The sequence below is a fragment of the Geotrypetes seraphini genome, chromosome 8 (assembly GCF_902459505.1).
Source record: "Geotrypetes seraphini chromosome 8, aGeoSer1.1, whole genome shotgun sequence".
Classification (NCBI taxonomy): Eukaryota; Metazoa; Chordata; class Amphibia; order Gymnophiona; family Dermophiidae; genus Geotrypetes; species Geotrypetes seraphini.
This window is the reverse complement of record NC_047091.1, coordinates 137,293,733-137,315,540: the sequence shown is the minus strand read 5'-3', so window position 1 is coordinate 137,315,540 and position 21,808 is coordinate 137,293,733. Positions and strand designations below refer to the sequence as shown.

The window sequence follows — 21,808 nt, the reverse complement described above, 5'->3', positions numbered from 1 at the left end:
TATGTTCATGATGAATGGAAATACAATAGCAGAGGCATAGTTTTAGTTTCCCAAACAGTTCCCCCCACACATATAAAGTATGTAACAAGTAGAAAAAAGTGTCAGGGGCATCGGAAACCAAAACGAAGTAGGACAACCGAAATAGATAAAGCCGCCCAGCAAAGACGGTGATCTCACACCAATTTTTAATATTTTAAAACCACAAAGAACTCGCACTCACCACTCACATACTCACCAGCCACACCACTCAAAACAGAACACTCATCCTCCCAACCCCCTCCCACCCACCCTCTCCCTCTCCCCCCGTCCCTGGGGCACCAAAGCATTACAGAAGACAAAAGGAAGTGGAGTATATCAGGGACTGTGCAGGAAGAACACAAATTAATTAAAAACTAAGCAGGCGCCAGTACCCCGTCCCTTACTTAAGATGGCACCAGGTCCCTCAGTCTCTCCCACAGGCCAACGTAATGCTGCTTAAGCGCACTCGGGGACCTGGCATACAATCGAATTTCAAACTGAGCCACTTCTCGAAGTCTACTTCTCCAGTGGGGTAATGGAGGCGGATCCGCCGACATCCAATATGTCAAAATCAGTTTTTTCACTACGAGGATAGCATTATAGAAGAATCTACATTGAGGGACAGTGAAGCCTTGGTCCCGGAGGGAGGTCTGCAGACCCAGGAGAAGAAACCCATAGTCCCATTCAACAGTAGTTTGCACGGCGCGTTCCAGCAGAGGGAGAGCCTCTTGCCAGATACTCAAGTGAGGGCATTCCAGGAAAGAATGAAGATATGTACCTACCCAGTTCTTACATTTAACACAGAAATCGCTATCCCAGAGCCCCATACGGGCCCCCCACTGAACAGTGAAAAAGGCCCGGTGGAGAATCTTGTATTGGAGTTCCTGGAAGTCAGCGGACTTAGTATAGGAGTATAAAGTGCTGAAACAAGCTAAAAATTGGGGTTCGGAAATAGCCTGGCCTAGGTCTCGTTCCCATGAGGAGCGCACAGGGGTAAGCACCGATAGGGAAAGAGACGATTTAAGGACTCGGTACCAGTGAGCAAGGGAGTTAGCTATGGGTGGAGTTGCCGAGAAGATGGTATCCAAGGACCCCTTAACCCAGACCCCCTCACCTCCTCTGCGTTCGACATCCCAATAGTGGCGCACCTGAAAGTAAGAGAATAAATAGCTAGAAGGTAGGTCCCACGCGTCCCGGGTTTGTTGGAAGGAAGGGAATCCAGCAGGGGAAACAGCAAGTAAGTCCTCCATCCTCTCGCAGCCCTGAGCCGCCCATTGCTGGAATACTGATTTGCCCCAACCCGGCTGAAACCTGGAGTTGCCCACTAGACATACAAAAGGAGACACCTCCGTCGACAGCTGCTGTCTGCGCCGCCACCAGCGCCATGCCAGTCTAAACGGTTTTAAAAAACGAAAGCAAGCTACATATCGCCTCCCGGGATCTTCCTGACAGTGTAATGTGTTCAGAAAGTGAAAAGGAGAACTCCAGCTCGCTAACCAACCCCGGGGAGAGTAACGATAGCACCCTGTATATTCCTCATGGATCCAGCGAATAAGAGATGCTACATTATAGAGCCGAATATCTGGGACATTAAGTCCCCCCAGGCCTTTATCCAGTGTGAGTTTAGACAGCGCTATCCGAGGCGCTCGGGACCTCCAAATGAAACGAGTAATAGTAGACTTAAAGGCAAGTTCATCCCGCCTACTGAGCCAAAGAGGCAAAGTCTGCAAGGGGTATAGAAGTTTCGGAACCAGGACCATCTTTACCAGTGCTACCCGTCCCAAGACTCCCAATGGTAACTCCTGCCAGGCCTGGCACAGCTTTCCGATAGCGTCCATTTGTCGCCAAATATTGGCATTGTAGAGAGTATGCAGATCGGTACTAAGGTAGATTCCCAAATAGCGCATCGGTTTCGTCGTAGGTGCAATGGGCAACATCGCGTGCCAATGTTGCGCCGGACCCCCCGATAATAATAGGAGTTCCGACTTGCTACAGTTAACTTGTAAACCAGACAAGGCTCCAAAGGCTCGGATCACCGTCAGGGCTCTGGGCAAGTGCAGCGGGACCAGGTCCATATAAAATAAGATATCGTCAGCCAATAAGCTGATTTTGCATTCTTGCCCCTTTACCACAATGCCCCGTATGGTCTCGTCCTGTCGGATCTTAGCTGCTAGAGGCTCAATAGCCAAAAGGAAAAGAAGGGGGGAAAGAGGGCAGCCCTGTCTGGTGCCTCTCTGCAGGCCAAAATCCCCAGTCAGGCCCCCGTTAAACAATAATCTCGCCCTGGGGTTATGATAGAGGGCCGTCACCCAGGCCATAAACCCACCCTGAAAACCACCCCTGTACAGGACCCAGAAAAGATAATCCCAGGAAATGCTGTCGAACGCTTTTTCCATATCCAGACCCGCTACCGCCTCCTGGCCACCCTGACCCACCCTGTCGTGAATCGCACCCAAGACCTTCAGCATATTCATAGAGGCGTAGCGTCCTGGTACAAAACCGACCTGGTCTGGATGAATAAGATCAGGCAGAAAGCGGTTCAAACGCCGCGCCAAAGTCACAGCCAGGAGTTTAATGTCCTGGTCCAGGAGGGAAATGGGACGGAACGACCCCACCAGGTCCGGGTCTTTGCCCGGCTTCGGGAGCAGAACAATGTGGGCCATGTTATCCGGAAAGGGGCCTCCTGTCTCCGCTACCGCATTGTACATTGCACTCAGGGGTTGCGCCACCAAGTCTTCAAGAATCCGATAGTATTTAGGCCCAAACCCATCCGGACCTGGCGCTTTTGCCAGCTTAAGCGACCGAATAGATACGCGAAGTTCAGCCTCTGATATAGGTAGGCTCAATGATGCCGCCTGATCCTCCCCCAGGAGCGGTAGGGATAGACCCCGGAAGAAGTCTTCGAGAGCCGTCTCGTCCAACGGGCGTTTACCATACAGGGTCTCGTAGTACTTGACAAACTATGTTGCAATTTGGCTCTCCCCCTCATGTCGGGTGCCCGTAGGGTCGCGAATTGCAGTGATGAGTTGGCGTTTTTTATACGGGCGCACCAGGTTTGCCAGAAGTTTCCCTGTCTTGCCCCCCCATTTATGCATATTGTATCGTTGGAACTCGTGTCCGTTCCGCGCGCTGATGAAGTAAAGACTCAATTCGTTCTCGAATATTCTTATATTCCAGTCTATCGGAGTCCGACAGAGAGGAAATATGGGCCCTGCGGAGTTGGTGTAGCTGGCGCGTAAGCGCTAGAAGTTCTGCTCCCCAAGCCCGGCGCTTGGCAGCTGTATATGCGATCACATGCCCCCTCAGGACTGCCTTAGAGGCATACCAATAAAATACCGGCCCTGTCTCAGGAGTATCATTAGTGGCCTGGTAATCCATCCAACGCGCCCTCAGGTAGATCCGAAACTCCTGGTCATGGTACAAATGCAGCGCCATTTTCCAGGAAGGAGCCCTGCGGCCCACTGTAAGGGTCAGAGTGAGATCCACGGTGGCGCGGTCAGAAACCGTGGATTCCACAATCTCCGATCTGGTAGCCCTGGAGAACAGCCTTTGGTCAAGTAAGATGCAATCCAGCCGGGCGTACGCTTTGTGGACATGGGAATAAAAGGTAAAGTCCGAGTCATACGGGTGTAGTGCCCTCCAGACATCCACCAGGCCCAAGTGGCGCGACAAAAATCCCACCCCCTTGTTATCATGGTCCCTTAAGCTGCTTCTGGGAGGTTTGCAATCCACCCCTGGGTCTGCAGTGATGTTCATATCTCCCCCCAGAATCACCTGGTAGTCTGGATAAGCCGAAACCATGGAAAGAACTGTGGAGAAAAATTTATGACAGTAAGAGTTTGGGGTGTACAAGTTACAGAGCAGCAGTTTTAGACCCCAAAGCTCCCCCAGGACAATAATATATCTCCCCTCCCGGTCCGTCAATTGTTTATGCAGGACAAAGGGCAACCGCTTATGTAGCAGAATTGCCACCCCCCGCTGTCGGCCCCCAGAAGTAGAAGAGTAAACATCCCCGACCCAATTTTCCGCAGTTTGGCATGTTCAATCTGAGTTAAATGGGTCTCCTGCAAAAAAGCCACATCCGCTTTCAAATTACGCAAGCTCGTGAGTATGCGAGATCTTTTTACTGGGGACCTGATGCCATCAACGTTAAAGGTGACAACCCTCAAATCAGCCATAACATAGAGGGAAAAGCAATATACAGCGCCAGAACCCAGAGGGAAACATCCCTCCAAGAGCAAAAAGAGTCATCCATTCTCCACCAGCCATACAGGGGTTTCACATGTACAAAAGTAACAGATAGGAGCGGACGAAGCCTCCCAGCTGAGCTTCGCCGCCCAAGGTAACCCAGTGCCCCAGATCCCAACAAACCAAACCCCCACACATCCCCCCCCCACACACATTCCTGACTCAAACACAAACCCCCATTCACACTCCTCCACCCAAACTCCTAGCATCCCAACTCCCCCCTCTCCGCCCCCCCATGCTGAGCCGTCCCAGCCAGCACACACACCCATATGTACCCCCAGCCTGTCCGGAGACCTCCCCCCACCCCCAGTAAAGTCCCCTTCTACATCCCGTGGGACCGCATACCCCAGAAATAAAGTCAAAGTCAGATGTGCAAAGCTGTTGAGCACCAGCAAAGTATATCAGCCAACTGGTCCTCAGCAGAAGGCGAACAAGGGCTAAGGGCACTGCCAAGCTGATCCACCACCCGGGCCGTCTGGAAATGCCCACCAGGTAGTACACGGTGCGGAGGTAGTAGAAGGAGTCCAGTAGGCACTGAAAACAAACAAAGGCCCAACACAGACCTCCCCTGCAAGTCCACCAAGGCCAGGTCGGGGCAGGAGTAAAGCGGGTCCACCTCAGCAACCGGGTCTGACATCCCCAAGCCTCGTATGTGAAAGTAAGTAGAAAATTAGTAACCCTCCGTCCAGGCTGCGATTGCTCACAGCTCAGGTCAGCCGGGAACGCAGAAAGGAGATGGAAAAGTCATCTGTGCCCAGTGCATCAAGCAGGTAGCTTGGCTAGAAATGCTTTGGCTTCCTCTCCGGTGGTGAAGGTAAGGTTTTTGCCCTCATGCCATATCCGGAGCTTAGCTGGGTAAACCAGGGCGAACTTAATTCCTTTATTATGGAGGTCCGTGCTGAAGGGCGCCATGGTCTTGCGCTGAGCCGCCACCCGCACGGAGTAGTCGTTGAAAAGAAGGATTCGAGAGCCGTTGTATTTCAGGGCCCCCGCCCTGCGGAATGCCCGAAGAATCAGCTCTTTTTCTCTCCAGCAGGCGTAGCGGGCTATAGCCGTCCTCGCTCTCCCCCCCTTCCGCAGGCTTGGCTCCGATGCGGTGAGCTCTCTCGCAGGCGAAACCCTCATTGCCCCCTGCCAAAGCCAGGTGTTCAGGCAACCATTTACCAAAGACAGCATACAGTTCTTGGTCGCTTACCGTCTCCGGGAGCCCGACCATCCGCAGGTTGTTCCTTCTGCTTCTATTCTCCTGGTCCTCCAAGGATGCCAGCAACTCCCGGGAGGTTTTTTGCAGTTCGGCTACCTGGGCGGTTAGGCCCACACACGTGTCCTCCTGGTCGGACACTCGCTGTTCCACCTCGGTGAGCCGTCGGCTGTGGGAATCGAATTTCTCATGCATCTCCTCCACAGCCGACTGAATCTTGTTAAGCCTGTCCGCCAGTGGCGCGGAGACTGACCGCGTGATATCAGCGATCCAGTCTCCAGCGGGAATAGTGAAGTTAGCCGGTTCCGCCGCCATCTTGGAGGGTGTGAGAGAGGGCCTATGTCGGGAGCTCTTCGCCGTTTTCACTGGCATGCCCCTCCGTGAAATATCCGCCGAACAGGATCGCCGTAGGGCAGGGAGTTTTCCCTAGTGCAGAAAAGATCTTGCAGTCCCCGTCCGGATGTAGTAGAGGCTGATTTCAATGCGGATTATATGGCCGTGGGGCAGGAGCTCTCCGATCGCACGTCCGCTCAGACAGGCTGCATCACGTGACCCCCCCCGCATTTGGGAATTAATAATCGGAAGGAACCGTATATGCTGGGAGGAGAGAAGCTGATATGCATGGACGGGGAGAGGGACCTTGGGGTGATAGTGTCCGAAGATCTAAAGGTGAAAAAACAGTGTGACAAGGCAGTGGCTGCTGCCAGAAGGATGCTGGGCTGTATAAAGAGAGGCATAGCCAGTAGAAGGAAGAAGGTGTTGATGCCCCTGTACAGGTCATCGGTAAGGCCCCACTTGGAGTATTGTGTTCAGTTTTGGAAACCGTATCTGGTGAAGGACGTAAGAAGACTTGAGGCGGTCCAGAGGAGGGAGACGAGAGACTGGAAGCCCTGAATATGTATACCCTAGAGGAAAGGAGAGACAGGGGAGATATGATTCAGACGTTCAAATACTTGAAGGGTATTAACGTAGAACATAATCTTTTCCAGAGAAAGGAAAATGGTAAAACCAGAGGACATAATTTGAGGTTGAGGGGTGGTAGATTCAAGAGCAATGTTTGGAAATTCTACTTTATGGAGAGGGTGGTGGATGCCTGGAATGCGCTCCCGAGAGAGGTGATGGAGAGTAAAACTGTGACTGAATTCAAAGAAGCTTGGGATGAACACAGAGGATCTAGAATCAGAAAATAATATTAAAAATTGAACTAAGGCCAGTACTGGACAGACTTGCACGACCTGTGTCTGTATCAGGCCATTTGGTGGAGGATGGGCTGGGGAGGGCTTCAATGGCTGGGAGGGTGTAGATGGGCTGGAGTAGGTTTTAATGGAGATTTCGGTAGTAGGAACCCAAACACAGTACCGGGTAGAGCTTTGGATTCTTGCCCAGAAATAGCTAAGAAGAAAAAAATTAAAACAATTTAAATTGAATCAGGTTGGGCAGACTGGATGGACCATTCGGGTCTTTATCTGCCATCATCTACTGTGTTACTATGTTCTGTTTGTGTGAAGAACAGGACATTTCCTTTTGACCTCAAGGAGTAGATCAGCTGACAAGCTGCCTTTCAACTTCCCCTTATTAACCCTGGCTAAGTCCCTCTATAGTTAGTTAGGTGCCATTGACTTGTGTTCGAGTCCTAGTGATTTGATGAATTACAGATCTAAAAGGAAATCAGTTTTCTGCTAGTCTGGTAAGGTCCTCCAGCGTCATCCCCATGGTTGTTTTCAACATGTCCAGCCATCTGACTGCAGGTCGCCCTCTTCACCTGGTTCCTTCGATCTTCGCAAACATGATGTCCTTCTCCAATGATCTTTCTCTTCTGATTAATATGACATAACTTCATCATTTGGGCTTCGAGTGACATAGCCGGTTTGATATCTTCCAGAATCGATTTGTTCTGGTGGTCCATGGCACGCATAAAATCCTTCTCCAACACCAAAGCTCAAATAAGTCAATATCTTCTTTTTGTCTTGTTTACGTAGTGTGGACAAGTCTGATCTAACTATGTCCCCATATACCCTCCTGAAAATCTCTCCATGCACAAAACTGCCTTTTCAAAACATCACCAAACACCTTTGGTCCTGATAGGCCTTTATTCTTACACATAAGTAGATTCAAAATAGAGTTAGAATTCTGTGAAAATATTAGCAATGATTTCTATGTTGATAATCTAACATAATGATTTCATTAAACTTTTGTCTTGTTCTGAGTTTTTTTTATAGCAGACCACACTGCCTTCCAAGAAAGCTACAGTAGAAAATGTTTGCCATTCTTATGTGCAATAAACTTTGATGTAAACACAGAAGTGACTTGATGACATGGGGGTCACTGTTCAAAGAGGTTTAACCAGCAAGAGAAGCTCCTGCCTGGTTAAACCTCGCTGAGCTTGCCAGCTGCCAATATTTAATGGTACTTAATTAGGAAGTGCCACTGAATAAGAACATAAGAATAGGCTTACTGGGTCAGACCAATGGTCCATCAAGCCCAATAGCCCGTTCTCACGGTGGCCAATCCAGGTCACTTGCAAAACCCAAAGAGTAGCAACATTCCATGCTACTGATCCAAGCCATCCATTCCCTAACAGATTAGGTTAGGAGTGCTACTTTGCTGGTTAGCGACGATATTCACACTGCTAGCTGACCTAGAGTTACCATATTTCTTCCTGCAAAAAAAGAGGACACGTGGCCCCGCCCCATTCTGCCTCACCATACCCCATTCTGCCCCAGCCACATACTCACATGAACCACTTCTCCTCTTCTTCCTGAGCTTGGAGTAGTGTCTGGAGGGCCTCCGAGCATGCTCGGACATAACATGACGATATCACACGCATGTGTGGATGTGATGTGATGATACAGCCCTCCAGACATGGCCCCCAAGCTCCTAAACCCAACTTTTTGAAAAACTGCCTGGACACCCAGACAGTCCTCTAAAAAGAGGACATGTTTGGGTAAATTGGGACATATGGTAATCCTAAGCTGACCAAGTATGTGGATAAAGTTAGAACAGCAGAAAGGCTCTCTTAACTTTTTCCTCTGAGTTAACTGATCACCGGTCTTGGTATCAGCCAGTTCCTGGTTAACTTCCGGCAGACCGCCCTAGGCACTGTTTTGGTGCAGGTGCCAACAACTCTCCATTCCACACCCACGCCACACCATATTCATGCTCTTCCTTCAACCACCCCTGTACCTCTTATAAATCTTTGCCAGCATGAGCAACTTCTCAGGACTGCTGCTCGCTCCAGCCTAACTCCCCTCTGAAATCACTTCTGGGTCACGGGGCCTGGAAGTGACATCACAGGGAAACCAACATCGGTGCGAGGATCAGGCCTTAGAAGCTGCTCGCGCTGGTGAAGATTTAATGAGGTACAGGGGGAAGGGAGGGCGCAGGGGGGGGGGGCGCCACCGCCTCGGCGCCTCCTACCCTTGCTAAGCAACTGCATTTATATGGGATGTTTAAGAAAAAGAGAGTTCCCAGCTGAAGCACTCCGGGCCATAACAAAAGAAAATCTTTGTGCCCTTTCTGAGTCTCCTTAGTAACATCAGGAATAATTCTGACTTTACAATTTAGAAACTAGTCATTCCTATCTTTGAAAAACAGATATAAAAGCCCGTCTCTATCAGACCTCAAGGCAAAGGAAACCACAATGTCCCAGATGTGAAGTCATTATCTGAAGATTGCAAAATATCTGATATATCCAGAACATTAAATGAACCAATTTCAGTTCTAGCTATTCCTTAATTGAGTTTCTTCGTAGCAGTGGGTAGATAATAACATCCAACAATAAGTGCGATAAGTTCTGGAGTTACTTTTTTACTTTTTTTAATTAGAATTTTTAAATGTTAAATAGAAAAAGTAACAAGAAAATGTAATAAAAATCAATCAAGTAGGAAACGCATTACACAAATCTAATCCACATCTAGGAGAAGACACCTAGGACCCGATATTCTAAGCCTAACATGCATTTAACGATCAGTGCTAACCCAGTTCTAACCAGTTTAGCGTCAAAGTATTTTACCTACCGATGCACATAATGGCTCACCGTGATCTTCTCCATGCTTCCTAGCATCCTTGGACTCTGCTATGTAAATAATGTAAAATGGGGTCATTCATATTAAAACTAGCACTCCGAGTCCAAATCACTCAACATGATTATTCATTCCCTGGTAATATCCAAGATCGATTATTGCAACGCCTCATTTAAAGAAATTACACAAAAAGAGATATGACGCTTGCAGATCATTCAAAATACATCCATTAAACTTATAACGAAAGCCAAGAAATGCGATTCCATCTCGCCCTCTCTTAAGGAGAGCCCACTGGCTTCCGGTTGCTCACCGAATAACTTATAAAATATGTTTACTAACTTTCAAAACACTTCTTTCAAAGGCCCCAGTATTCATCGACAGACTCCTTATCCTGTACGCCACCACAAGATCCCTCAGAGCTAATGATCAGCATTTATTGACAGTCCTCTCCCTTAAAATTATCAATACCCGTCGGCAATACATCTTTTCTGTCACGGCTCCACAAAAGTGGAACTCTCTTCCTAGTCATTTAAGAGAAGAGCGCTTTCTGGATAGATTTAAAAATAACCTAAAATGCTTTCTTTTTAGGGATGCCTTTGACCTTTAAGCTTCTAAGTCAGGATCTAAGCAGCTTATTCGAGTTTTCGCTCCTCTGCAGAACTGCTTCCCCTTACGTGTTTCCTGCTGGCTTTTATCTTTTATCTATCTCATTATTGTCCCTCTCTACTTTCGCCTTTTCTCTACTCACCCATCCTGATGTCTTTCCATTGACTGTTCTTCTTTCCTATCCATTATTGTATTTCCTACCCTCCTCTCCCTTTGGGCCCAGTAAGTCCTGTGCGTCCTTTGCAAGTCTGTCATTTGGTTCCCCTTGAATGTTGTAATTATTTTTAAAATTATGTTAATCATTTAGAATTTTGATTAAGCGATATATCAAATTTTAAATCAAACTTGAAACTTGACATCGCCTGTTGATGCACAAAATGAAGTACTGACTTTTAACGCTCCAAAATTACCGGCTGGTCCGGGGGTACCAGTGGTGTTAAAAATGCAGCTCAGGCATGTATGTTGAAGGCACATCAGAGCTGCATTCATGAGGGGAACACTTGTCCCGCTGAAGCAGGCTGCAAATTGCATAAGGAGAGCACTTGTCCCACCAAAGCAATGTAAACAAAAATGTTTTCAGGCTGCCGATTGCATAAGGGGAGCACTTGTCCCACCAAAACAGTGTAAAAATAATGTTTTTCACATTTTTGCCCCTCTCCTGTGATGTGCATCTATAATACACTCCTATAAGGCATGCCTATGAGTGACGCTCACGTGCATGTGCTCCTTTAAGTCATGCCTATAATTGACGCTCATGTGCACGTTCATGCCTATGACTATTCTGCACATGTGTCAGTCGTTTTCTCTAACAATTGATCACATGGAATTTCCGCTGGCCTCTGCGAACTACAACTTCGAGCATCGATCATCATTTTCAAATTGGACAATTTACTACCACTACAATGAATGTCAGGATTTTACTGGCGATTTTAGAGCATCTGGAGCCTTGAGTTACTAACACTCCATTGGGGGCAAATTAACAATATTCTTCAATCCTCTATTCCTTTAACATATGAAGCAATAATTTCTGGAACGATTCTTCATGTTAAACCCACTTTGGATAAAAATAATAGTCGCCTTTTCATGATTTTATCAGGAATAGGGGTTCAAATGATTGGTGGGCAACTGTATGTGCAACATATAAATATGAAAAGATTATGGCAGAACGTTTAGGGTTTATCAAATCCTTTAATGGGGTTTGGGGTCCATTAACTAATTTTGTCACATAAAGTGATTCTTTTTTCTTTATGTTAGATTCCATTGCACATCCAGGGTGGGTTGGAGGGTGGGGGGTGGAATATTTATTTGGTAGAATAAATTTTTTTTTTTTTTATAATATTGATAGTATAATATACATATACATCATTACTGTTTATAATTAGGTTAAGAAGGGATTAAAAATTGTTTAATGTAATAATCCTGATGTTAATAATGTATTTTCATATAGTTTTTCTGATTTTTCAATTGTATACATTATAAGGTTCAAAATATCAATAAAGAAAGTTAAAAAAAAAAAAAAAAAAAGAAAACACAATAGAAATTCCACAGGCCTGAAAATTTACATCTAAACCCTAATTAACCTGCTCACACATCATTTAACACCAGATGGGGAAGCTTTAGACTTGGACGTTTCTTCATGTTCAGTAATCGCTGTTGGACATCCTGATTTTGGGCCCTTCCTACAACACACACCCTTGCTATTTAGGTGTATTGCAGTGTTTGGTGTTCTTTTCTGTCTCTGTAAAATCCGGATTTGGACATTTCAAGCACCTGGATGTCCATTTGGACATTTTGAGACGTCCCATATACTTCAAAAATAAGCTCTATAATTTCCTTTACCAATGTACCATTCAAAGTTTAAATAGCTATCATTTTAACTGCAATCTTCCAGAAATGGCTTCAAGTTTGTAACATCTGAATAACAGAGTTGCAGATTATTCTCTTGTTTTTTTAATTTTTGATGCCAGTTAATTAATTTGAGGAACTAGGGCTTGTCCCAGTTCCAAACTAGCTTGCCATATTTCTAAAGTAAATTGATCAGGGCAATGTGGAGCAAACTGAATTTGTAGAGGTAAAATAGCACCAGGCCTAAAAGTGCACATGATGGCCTATATGACTGATAATTGATTATGGTATAATTGTGTCTGTATTGAAAGCCATTTAAAACATGAACTCGGTATTGTAACACCATTACAGAAGCTCATGTAAACGGTTCTGAATTTACTTCCTAGTCATTAGTAGTGGTATAGAAGCTTTCAATGAAATATGCATGTATTTTTACCATGACCAGAATTACAAAGTATGCATGTAAGCCATAAAATACCTTAAATTATGCATGCCCTTCAGAAATCAATGGAGACAATAATACCTCCTCTTGACAAAATGTGATGTCCATACCTCAAATGTAGACACAAATTCTGCCAGATTTACACTTGTATTTTATAAAGACAAATAGGTGCATTCCAGCCCACTTAACCTAGGCATAGAAACAGAGAAATTAAGGCAGATGTGGTTGCTCCAGTCTGCCCATCCATGCTATCTACTCTCCCTTCCTCTCCCCTAGAGATTCTATGTACTTGCCCCAAGCCTCCTGGAATTCAGATACAGTCTTCCATCCTGTTATAAAATTACTTTCTCAAGGTCTAGGGCAGGGGTCTCAAAGTTCCTCCTCGAGGGCTGCAATCCAGTTGGGTTTTCAGGATTTCCCCAATGAATATGCATGAGATCTATTACCATACAGTGAAAGCAGTGCATACAAACAGATCGCATGCATATTCATTGTGAAAATCCTGAAAACCCGACTGGATTGCGGCCCTCGAGGAGGGACTTTGACACCTGTGGTCTAGGGCAATGATCATCTTGTCATCCACGTGTACCTGCCTCTCTGTTTTCCTACTCTTTGCTTTTCCGCTTACTGAGGAAACTGAAGAGAAACATTATTCTGTTTACACACGTCTGCTTATTGTAGTCTATTGGCCCCCACTGATGCTCTGTTTCTGGGTTATGAAGCAAGGCTGTGAAGCATTGCTAAAGCTTTCGTCCAGCTGCTTATTTGGTCCAGCTGCTTCTGATTTCATTGCTCTGGGATCCTGGCTAGTATCCAGCTGAATTTCGGCCCAGTGCTGCTGGTCACGTCGTAAACAACTTCGATTGTCTTTGTGTTGCTACTCTGTGACTTACTGCCTAACCTCGTGGTTTTTTCCCTATCATTGCTGCTGCTCTGTCAAAATGACTTTCAATGCTGATTCTGTCCATTACCAGTGTTATTGGTCAGCAATTTGTAGTCCGATTTCATAGGCAGAAAGAGTGCTATCTGTAGTAGAACAATGAGCGCAAGAACATGCAATCCAGAGATTTTCATTTTACACAGGCTTTTATTGGCGTAGAGATGCTTTTGAATGGATTGTGAAATACTGGAACTGCCAAAGGCATATTTGTTGGTGGCTCCATAGTGACACACTAGTAACTGTACTGAATCTGGTGAAAATTGGTTGCTTTGCATGTTGTGCTGTGTGAAAATTACAGAAAGATGCCATTCATGAGCTTTTGAGAATGCATAGGTCCCATCTACACATGTCATATGTACAGAAGGCACCTCTATCATCTCAACAGCTCACGCACAACCATGCCTGCATACAGTGGCGTAGCAAGGGTGAGAGGCGGCGATGGTGCCCCTCCCCGCCCTCTTCTCCTCACTCCCCACCCCCATCCACTCCTTCCCCACCCCCGTGACCCTTTCCTTGTACCTCTTTAACGTTTGCGGCGTGAGCAGTAACCCCAACCTACTGCTCACACCAGCAGCTGCTCTTCCTCTGACGTCACTTCCTAAGCGTGGGTCCAGGAAGTGACATCAGAGGATGAGCCAAAACTGGCGTGAACAGCAGGTTGGTGTTGCTGCTTGCGCCTTGAATGTTAAAGAGGTACAAGGGAAGGGGCATGTGGTGGGGGGGACAGAGAGGAGGATGGTTGCCAGCGCCCCCACCAAGATGGTGCCCTTGGCAAACCTCCCCTTTCCCCTGCACCTCCTTACTATGCCACTGCCTGCATAGTCTTCATATCTGTCCAGCATAAGAGGATTCTCAGCAGGCAGAGAACTTCTGTGCTTTGTGCTTTCTTTGTTTACTTGACACTGTCACTGATTATTCTCCATGTACTAATTCTCACTGGTAATTCTCGTCAGCTAACCACTGTCTGTGCTCTTCCCTTGTTTAATTAATCCACTTTCTTTTACCTTTTTGAAACTCCTTTCCACCCTGTCGCTGCAGAATGACACAAATAAGAAACACATGACCAGGAGTAACAGGGCTTCGGTGAATCTGGTGGACGTCCGTGACACTAAACCCCAGCCTGTTGACTCCTGGGTCTAATTTGCATGCATGGTAGGTTCTTGGATTCTGTTGGGTGCATGTGAAATTCTGTGCTGTACTTCTTGCTCTGTATTGCTCCTGGTTATCTATATGTGTGATCCAAGGTCCTTGCAATCAGGGCTCTCACAATTAGTGGGCCTGCCCACACAGTAGGAATGCCACAATGCTCTTTTGCATCAGTTTGGCAGTCTGCAAACACATGTACCCAAAAGGGAAATGGGGATACCAAAAGAAGCTCTTGCCCTAGGTACTGTTTTGTTCAGTGATTGCTCTGCTTGTAACAAACATGATAGGGTTTTAAAAGATGTAAGGGTTGTGTGCAATGCACGTGAAATCTTCCTAAAAGTGAATAAAATGCTGCACTTTAACGTCATGGTAACAGAAAGGGCATCTGGGGGAATTACTCCAGCAGGCTATTCTCCCACTAGTACACAAACTCATTTTTGTTATAGGTTAATGACATAAGGTAAAGCCAACTTTAATCCATGATAGGAACCTACTACACAGCCTTTCATTGTAATGAAGCAAAGCAAAGATGCACATTTGTGTAATTTAAGTAAGGAATTGCTAATATTACCAACAAGGATTTGAAAAAGCACTTACCTGGTTGCCTGAAGTAAGTACATTTTAGTAGCTGGTGACCCAAGAGTAGTGGGAAGATGTTATAACACCCTGAATCACAGCCCCAGGGGGAAGTGGAAAGAGGTAGTGCTGGGGCCTGAGGAGAATGATTAGGCTAAGGGGGTGGACAAAAGCTGAAGAAACAAGAGGTCTGCAAATGATGGGGAGGAAAGAGAATGGGGAGGAGGAAACTAGGAGATTACTACTACTAATCATTTTTATAGAGCTACTAGACATAAGGAGCACTGTATATATTTTAAGCAGGCACCTGTCCTAGTGGGCTCACAGTCTAAGTTTTGTACCAGGAGGGTCAAGAAAAGCTATTTAATGCTGTGTAACTTCGGACAATCGTATCCTATTTTGATTTCTCTTTTGGACTACTGTAATATTATCTACTTAGCCTCTCTCAAAAAGTCTAGTGGAATATACCCCTAGTAGGGACTTTCAACAGGTTCTGGTGCCCACCCTCCTCCCTTTAGCGTTGGTGTCACCTCCAGCAACCTACCTCCACTGCTTTACAGTGCAGAAAGGAATTCTGGTGCAAGTCTTACAATCTCCAAATTCATGAGATTTGCACTGGAGTTCCTTCCTGCGTCATGTGGCTTAAAGCTAAACACTCAAGCTGCGCATGCAAACAGGGCTGACACATGAAATACCCTTAAATTTTACCCCCTCTTGCAGTGCTTACCACACTTACTGTGTTATGCCAGCTCTGCTTTCCAGTTGGTCCATTCTTTCTTGATCCTTGCAAGAAGCTGCTCAGTTGCTTTGATGCCAGTGCTTAACCCAGCACTAAGATCTCCAGGTTGTGCCTGCCACACCTCGTTACAGGCGTTCATAGATGTAGCGGTACATACTTCTGTTGTCATGGGGGGGATTTCTATTCAGGTTCATAAAGAGGGTATAATCTTCATTTCATTACTTTACTATCTTTAGTATGCATTATGTCTGTATGTGCTTGAGTAATGAGTTAATGATACAGTCTGTCACTTCCCTTAGCAAAAGCAGGAAGTGGATATTTGGGATATTTCATATAAGGTATTGATATACCCAGTGGTGTACCTAGCATATGTGACACCCGGGGCCCATCATTTTTTTGACACCCCCCCCCCCATCTGTACGAAAAACATGATTTTTAGTAACAAGCCACACATCACACATGAGCACCTAGGAAAAGGCAGCATCTTACATACTGCAGTGAGCAGTACAACATCAATACACCCATTGTAAAACTAAACAAGCCAGACTAGTACAGATCAATCCTACACCGTCAATCCTAACAGAAAACCATGTCTTTCGAACACACAGAATACAGAAAACACTTTTGCCTAATATGGAATATGTCATCACAAACTAACTCCTCCCCCTTTTACAAAACTTTAGTGTGGATTTTTGCCACGGTGGTAACAGCTCTGATGCTCATAGAATTCTAAACATCAGAGCTGCTACCACCACGGCTGGTGCTAAAAAACGTTCCACAGTTTTGTAAAAGGGGGGATAAAATAGAAATACATAGATAAAGGTTAAATTGAACCAGCAAGAAGCTGGACTCTGCATACAATGCAAAACCACAGAAACAGTGACACAAGTCTCCTAAAGCAATAAATAAATAGAAAATTTTTGTTCTACCTTTGTCTTCTCTCCATTTCTGCTTTCCTCATCTTCTTGTTACTCTCTTCCTTCCATCCTCTGTCTGCCGTCTCTCTGCCCCTATATGGCATCTTCTCTCCTTCTATGTCCCTTCCAGAAACTGTATACCTCCCCCTTCCAGCTCTCCTTTCACCCCCATTGGTCTGGCATCTCTCTTCTCTCCTTACCTCTTCCACACCTCTCTTCTGCAATCCCTTTCTTCCTTCATTTTCCTTTTCAATTTATTTTCTGCATCCATCTAGATTACGTTCTTACTAACCTCTCATCAATTTCCTTTTTTACTGTCTACCTACAACTCGCCACCTCTTTCCCTCACCCACTCCAGTATTTCCCTAACTCAATCCTTTTCCCCCCATCATGTGCCCTCCTTTTATTTATCCCCTCCTTCCATCATGTGCCCTCTTTCTCTACCCCTTCCATCTAGCTAAAGAAGCACTGCCTGGGCTTTGCAGTCCCCAGTTATGTCTCTAGCAGGATATATATTTCAAATCTGATATATTCTAATGACAAAATAGAAATAAAATTATTTTTTTCTACCTTTTGTTGTCTCTGGTATCTGCTTTTATCTTCTTTTTCACCCTTTTCCTTCCAGCGTCTGCCCTGTTTCTTCAATCCAGCATCTGCCCGTTCCATCCACTGTCTGCCCCTTCCAGAAACTGTATGTCTACCCCTGACATCTCTTCTCTAGACCCCCCCCCCCTTTGGTCTGGCATCCATCATCTTCCCTCTGTTCCCTCATGGTCTGGCATCTTTCTCCTTTTATCTCTCTTTCCCTCCCCCCTGTGATTTTTAGCATATCTCTCTTCTCATTTCCTTCGCTCAGATCTGATATCTTTGTCTCCTTCCCCATTCTCTGGCATCTCTCTCTCCTCTCTCTCTTCCCTTTCCTTCTCTGGTCATCCTTCTTTATTTCCTGCCTCCATCTAAATTAAATTCTTTCTTACCTTGCAATCCTCAGTTTCCTTCTTTTCACTGTGTCTACCCACAGCATGCCACCCCTTTCCTTCACCCCTCCACTTTCTCACTAACTCTATATTCTTTATCCCTCCTTCCATCCAGTACGTGTTCTCTTTCTCCACTTCCATTCAGCATTTGCTCTCCATTCTCCCCACTTCCATCATCTGCCCTCTCCTCTCTCCCCCTTCTCTCCACTTCCATCATCTGCCCTCTTCTCTCTCCCCCTTCTCCCCACTTCCATCATCTGCCCCCTTCTCTCAATCTCTCCATCCACCACAGGCCCATCTCTCTCCCTTCCTCTCACCTTTCCAATTTTGGTGATGACACTTAAGATCGTCAATGGGCCTCCTTCTCACCCCGGCATCAACAGAACTTCAGATCGGCAATGCAGTGCTCAGTCCAAAGCTTTCCTCTGACTGAACTGCCTGAGTGGAAACAGGAAGCTGAGTCAGAGGGAAGCTTTGGACTGAGCACCGCGTTACCGATCTGAAGTTCTGTTGATGCCAGGGGTAGAAGGAGGCCCGATGCCGATCTTAAGTGTCATTGTAGTGGGGGGAGGGGGGGCGTGTTGCCAATCATGAATTGCGTTACAGGGGGGTTTGCCAATGCCGCTCATCGCCGTTGTAGCCCAGACGCTGCCGATGGCCCCAATGTGATCTTGCCGGCCCTGCGCGGACCGGCACCGGACAACCCAGCCCTGGCCGGCTGTGTACCCGGGGTGGACCGCCTTGGTACGCCACTGGATATACCTTACTGATTTTATGATGTAAAACCATTTTTGTTCTTTTTGGGGGCGACTAAGACAATATAGAAATAGACCCATTCTAGAAGTACTTTAATAGCAAAGCCAAAATTTCTGATTCATAAGCAGCAGAAAAGTAGAAATAGAAAAAAAAAAATTCCACTCTTTCCAAGAATTGTGGTCAGCACTGAGAAAACCTTGGGCTAATCAACTGTGATTTTTCATTTCTTTCTCCCCCAGGGCTAGAGTCCAGCAATACGTTCAATGTTCATGAGAAACCCAAACTGAATAAAGAGAGGATCTCATAAATCACCACTGCCATTCACGCTGTTTCAAGGACACTGGATCGCTGAATCGCATACTGTGAGGGACAAACCTAAAACCAAGGGAAAAGGTTCTTGGCCAATCATGGCATACAGTATCATGCCTTACACAGCCAAACAAGCTCTGAATTTTTTTAAATGTGTAATTCAAGTATATGCCCATCAGATAAAGCTATGCTCTTTCTCACATCACCTGTTCCCTCTCCCGCCCATTTAAAAGTGTACATGCAACTGGTTGAGTTCTGAGATGAACTGGAACACTGATGGTACAAAGGATGAGAACAGATCAAGAGAAAGGGGAATGATACCTTGCTGAAGGCTTCACAAGCTGCCGAGAAGTGTGGAATTGTTGGAACATATCTGGCATATGCAAAGTGATAAAAGCACTTTTTATAGGACTGTGAATTTGTATTGAACTAATTTGTTCATTGAGCAGGAGAAGGCATGCTGGATCTTTTAAAAGTGAATAAAGGAGAAATCAAAAATTTCAAGAATAGGGAAGTGCCAGGCTATAGGCAAGTTAATCCAGTCCAGTCTTGTGGTTCTGCAGCTCTGTACTGAAAAATGTTCTTTGGAGCTGAGAAGACAGTTAGTACTGGATTTGCTTTATAGTTATTGTTTGCTTTGTGGTCACCACGGGGCTGCTGTGTAGATCGAGCTCTTTCCATACTATGCTAATGCTGTTCTGGTGTAAAATAATTCTGCCTGCTAATTATTATTATTATTTTTTTTTTTAATCTTTTTTTCTCCTTAGCTTCCACCAACTTTTAGAAACAATTTCTGAAGTTCTCTGACCTAAATTCAGAAATCTGTCGTTAGGAATCAGAACCGGTTGGCTGTTTCCTCTTTTACTGTTTTCTGTTGTCAATATTTGAAACCCATGTGGCAACATTAACACATATTCTGAGTGGGTGACATATAGCAGGCTCGTAATTATGTACTTTTTTAACATGTTTTCATGTTATCCTGGTTTTCTAACTCATATCCCAATGCAGACTTGTGCTATTCCTGTTTAAGGAAGACCAGGAGCTAGACTAGTAATGTTTCTGGTGACTTAGAAGTAGGTTGGAATCACTATTATAGATTGGGAAATTTTATATCCAGAGGAGCTTTTCACCCATTCCAAAAGGGTCCGTTGTGGTTAATTTACTGATTTTTGGATTAGAAAGATGATACATAATTGAATTCATGTATATTTGCAATATACATATCAAATACAAGCACTGCAAACAGTAATTGGTGCATTCCTTTCAATACCACCCCAGGTTCTGTGCATTTTTTCAAATGAAGACAGTATGAAAATATTTTATAAGTAGGCAGCATAGTGCATTTCTCTTTCTTAATTTGGCTTTGTGTTAGAAGTATGTGTGTAATCCCCAAGGCACATTTTGTATCAGTACCGAAATTCAAGTCAAAACTGTTAATGCTTGCCACAGAGAAACACATTAGTTGTTTGGTAGTAGGGCTTGAGAGCACATGTTTTTCTGTGTTGCAATCTTGTTCTGATTTTCAATACCATTTCTATGTAATGTTTACAAAAAAATGTTACCGTTCGTAAAAGAAAACCTTGTTTAAATAATGCATCGAAGGAGCTTTTTTATCTCGCTCCATATTGTGTAAAACTAGGGTGCCAAAACCATGCAAGTAACTTGCGGTGTGCAGATGTTCTGGCTCATTCAGTGCATGCCTTCATGCGTTGGAGGACCGACATGGACAGGTTCTGCTGATGCAAACAGGAAAAGGCCTTGAGGATTCAAGCATAAAATAAAACAAGCTGTAAGCAAAGGTGATGCCAGATTAACAACTTGCAGAAGCAGAAGGCAGGGTTAGAACATGAAACACAGCCTCTTAAATCATTAAGAACTGCAACTATAGATATGGCCTACACAGGATTACTCCTCTGTTTCATAGCAAAACTCTTCACTGGGAGGATAGATTTTTATTTTTTTTTTAGTGATTTTATAACTATTTTAGTAAACTTTCCAAGCTCTGTAGACATTGCTGCCTTAGTGGATGCACTGAGTGAGATTTTCCTTTCTTTTTGCTAAGTAATAGTGTAGAAGGCATCCTATGTAGCTGGGCTGCTGAAGACACAAGTTGTGAGCAGCAAAGCAACAGGCACATGTGTTCCATCTCTTTTCCATACACATGGCGAACCTGACATGTGAGTCATATGATAGTTCTGTGGTAGTCTGTGTGATCATCTGGTATAATGGTAGTCTTAACAGAGGGCTGTAAGCATGAACATTACTACAGCGTGGTGTAAAGGCCATAGTGCAAGAGAAGGAGTTCAATCGCTACTACCACAAAAATGATTTAGAGTGACTTTGTCATCTGTTCTTTCAAGGAATATTTCCACCAATGGTGTAGTAAGGGGGGGGGGGGGAAATCCACCTGGGCACCATCTTGGTGAGGGCAAAGGCACCCGTCCTCCACTTTGCCCCCCCCCTTCCCCCGTACCTCTGTAACATTCCTTGCACGAGCAGCAACCCCCAACCTGCTGTCACACCAGCATTGGCTCTTCCTCTGATGTCACTTCCTGGACCCGTGCCTGGGAAGTGACATCGAGGAAGAGCCAACGCTGGCACAACAGTAGCTTGGGGGTTGCTGCTTGCGCCAGGAACGTTGCAGAGGTACAGGGAAGGGATGCGGTGCATGTGTGACAGGAGGGGGGTGGGGAAGGTGCGTGTGGAGGTAGGGGGTGGAGAAGAGGGTGGGGGAGGGGTGTCACCGGCCCGGGCACCTTTCACCCTCGCTACGCCACTGATTTCCACTGCCAATGGATCTGAGTGGGAAATAGTCTCTGCCTTGTTGATGTCCCAGTCTACTGATTTCATTTACTTGAGACAGAGAGAGGCTATTGAGAACATTGTATAAATCATAATTGGGTAGTCTAGTGAACAAAACAATGGGTTTCCTTTCTTTCCTGCATCCCCAATTAATTAGAGACAGTTCATTTGTTTCTATAAAGGACAACTGTTGTGCTTTTATTTCTAAATTGTATTTCTCTACATCAATACTGTCTTAGAATGAAAATAATAAAGCTCCATCTC

At 45.4% G+C, this 21,808-nt stretch overlaps 1 protein-coding gene across 7 annotated transcripts in view; it reads left to right on the top strand.

The window, feature by feature from the left end:
• The window catches only part of ARVCF (ARVCF delta catenin family member), a 394,108-nt gene extending 373,317 nt beyond the window's left edge, over positions 1 to 20,791 (top strand). For 5 of the 7 annotated variants that reach the window (XM_033955205.1, XM_033955201.1, XM_033955202.1 and 2 more), the window contains 2 exons: positions 14,361 to 14,474; positions 18,673 to 20,791. In XM_033955205.1, the coding sequence (XP_033811096.1) occupies positions 14,361 to 14,462 (102 nt within the window). In that variant the 3' untranslated portion in view covers positions 14,463 to 14,474; positions 18,673 to 20,791. The remainder of the gene's footprint in view (positions 1 to 14,360; positions 14,475 to 18,672) is intronic. The other 2 variants (XM_033955207.1, XM_033955206.1) reach the window with 1 other exon arrangement.
• The last annotated feature ends 1,017 nt before the right edge of the window (positions 20,792 to 21,808 follow it).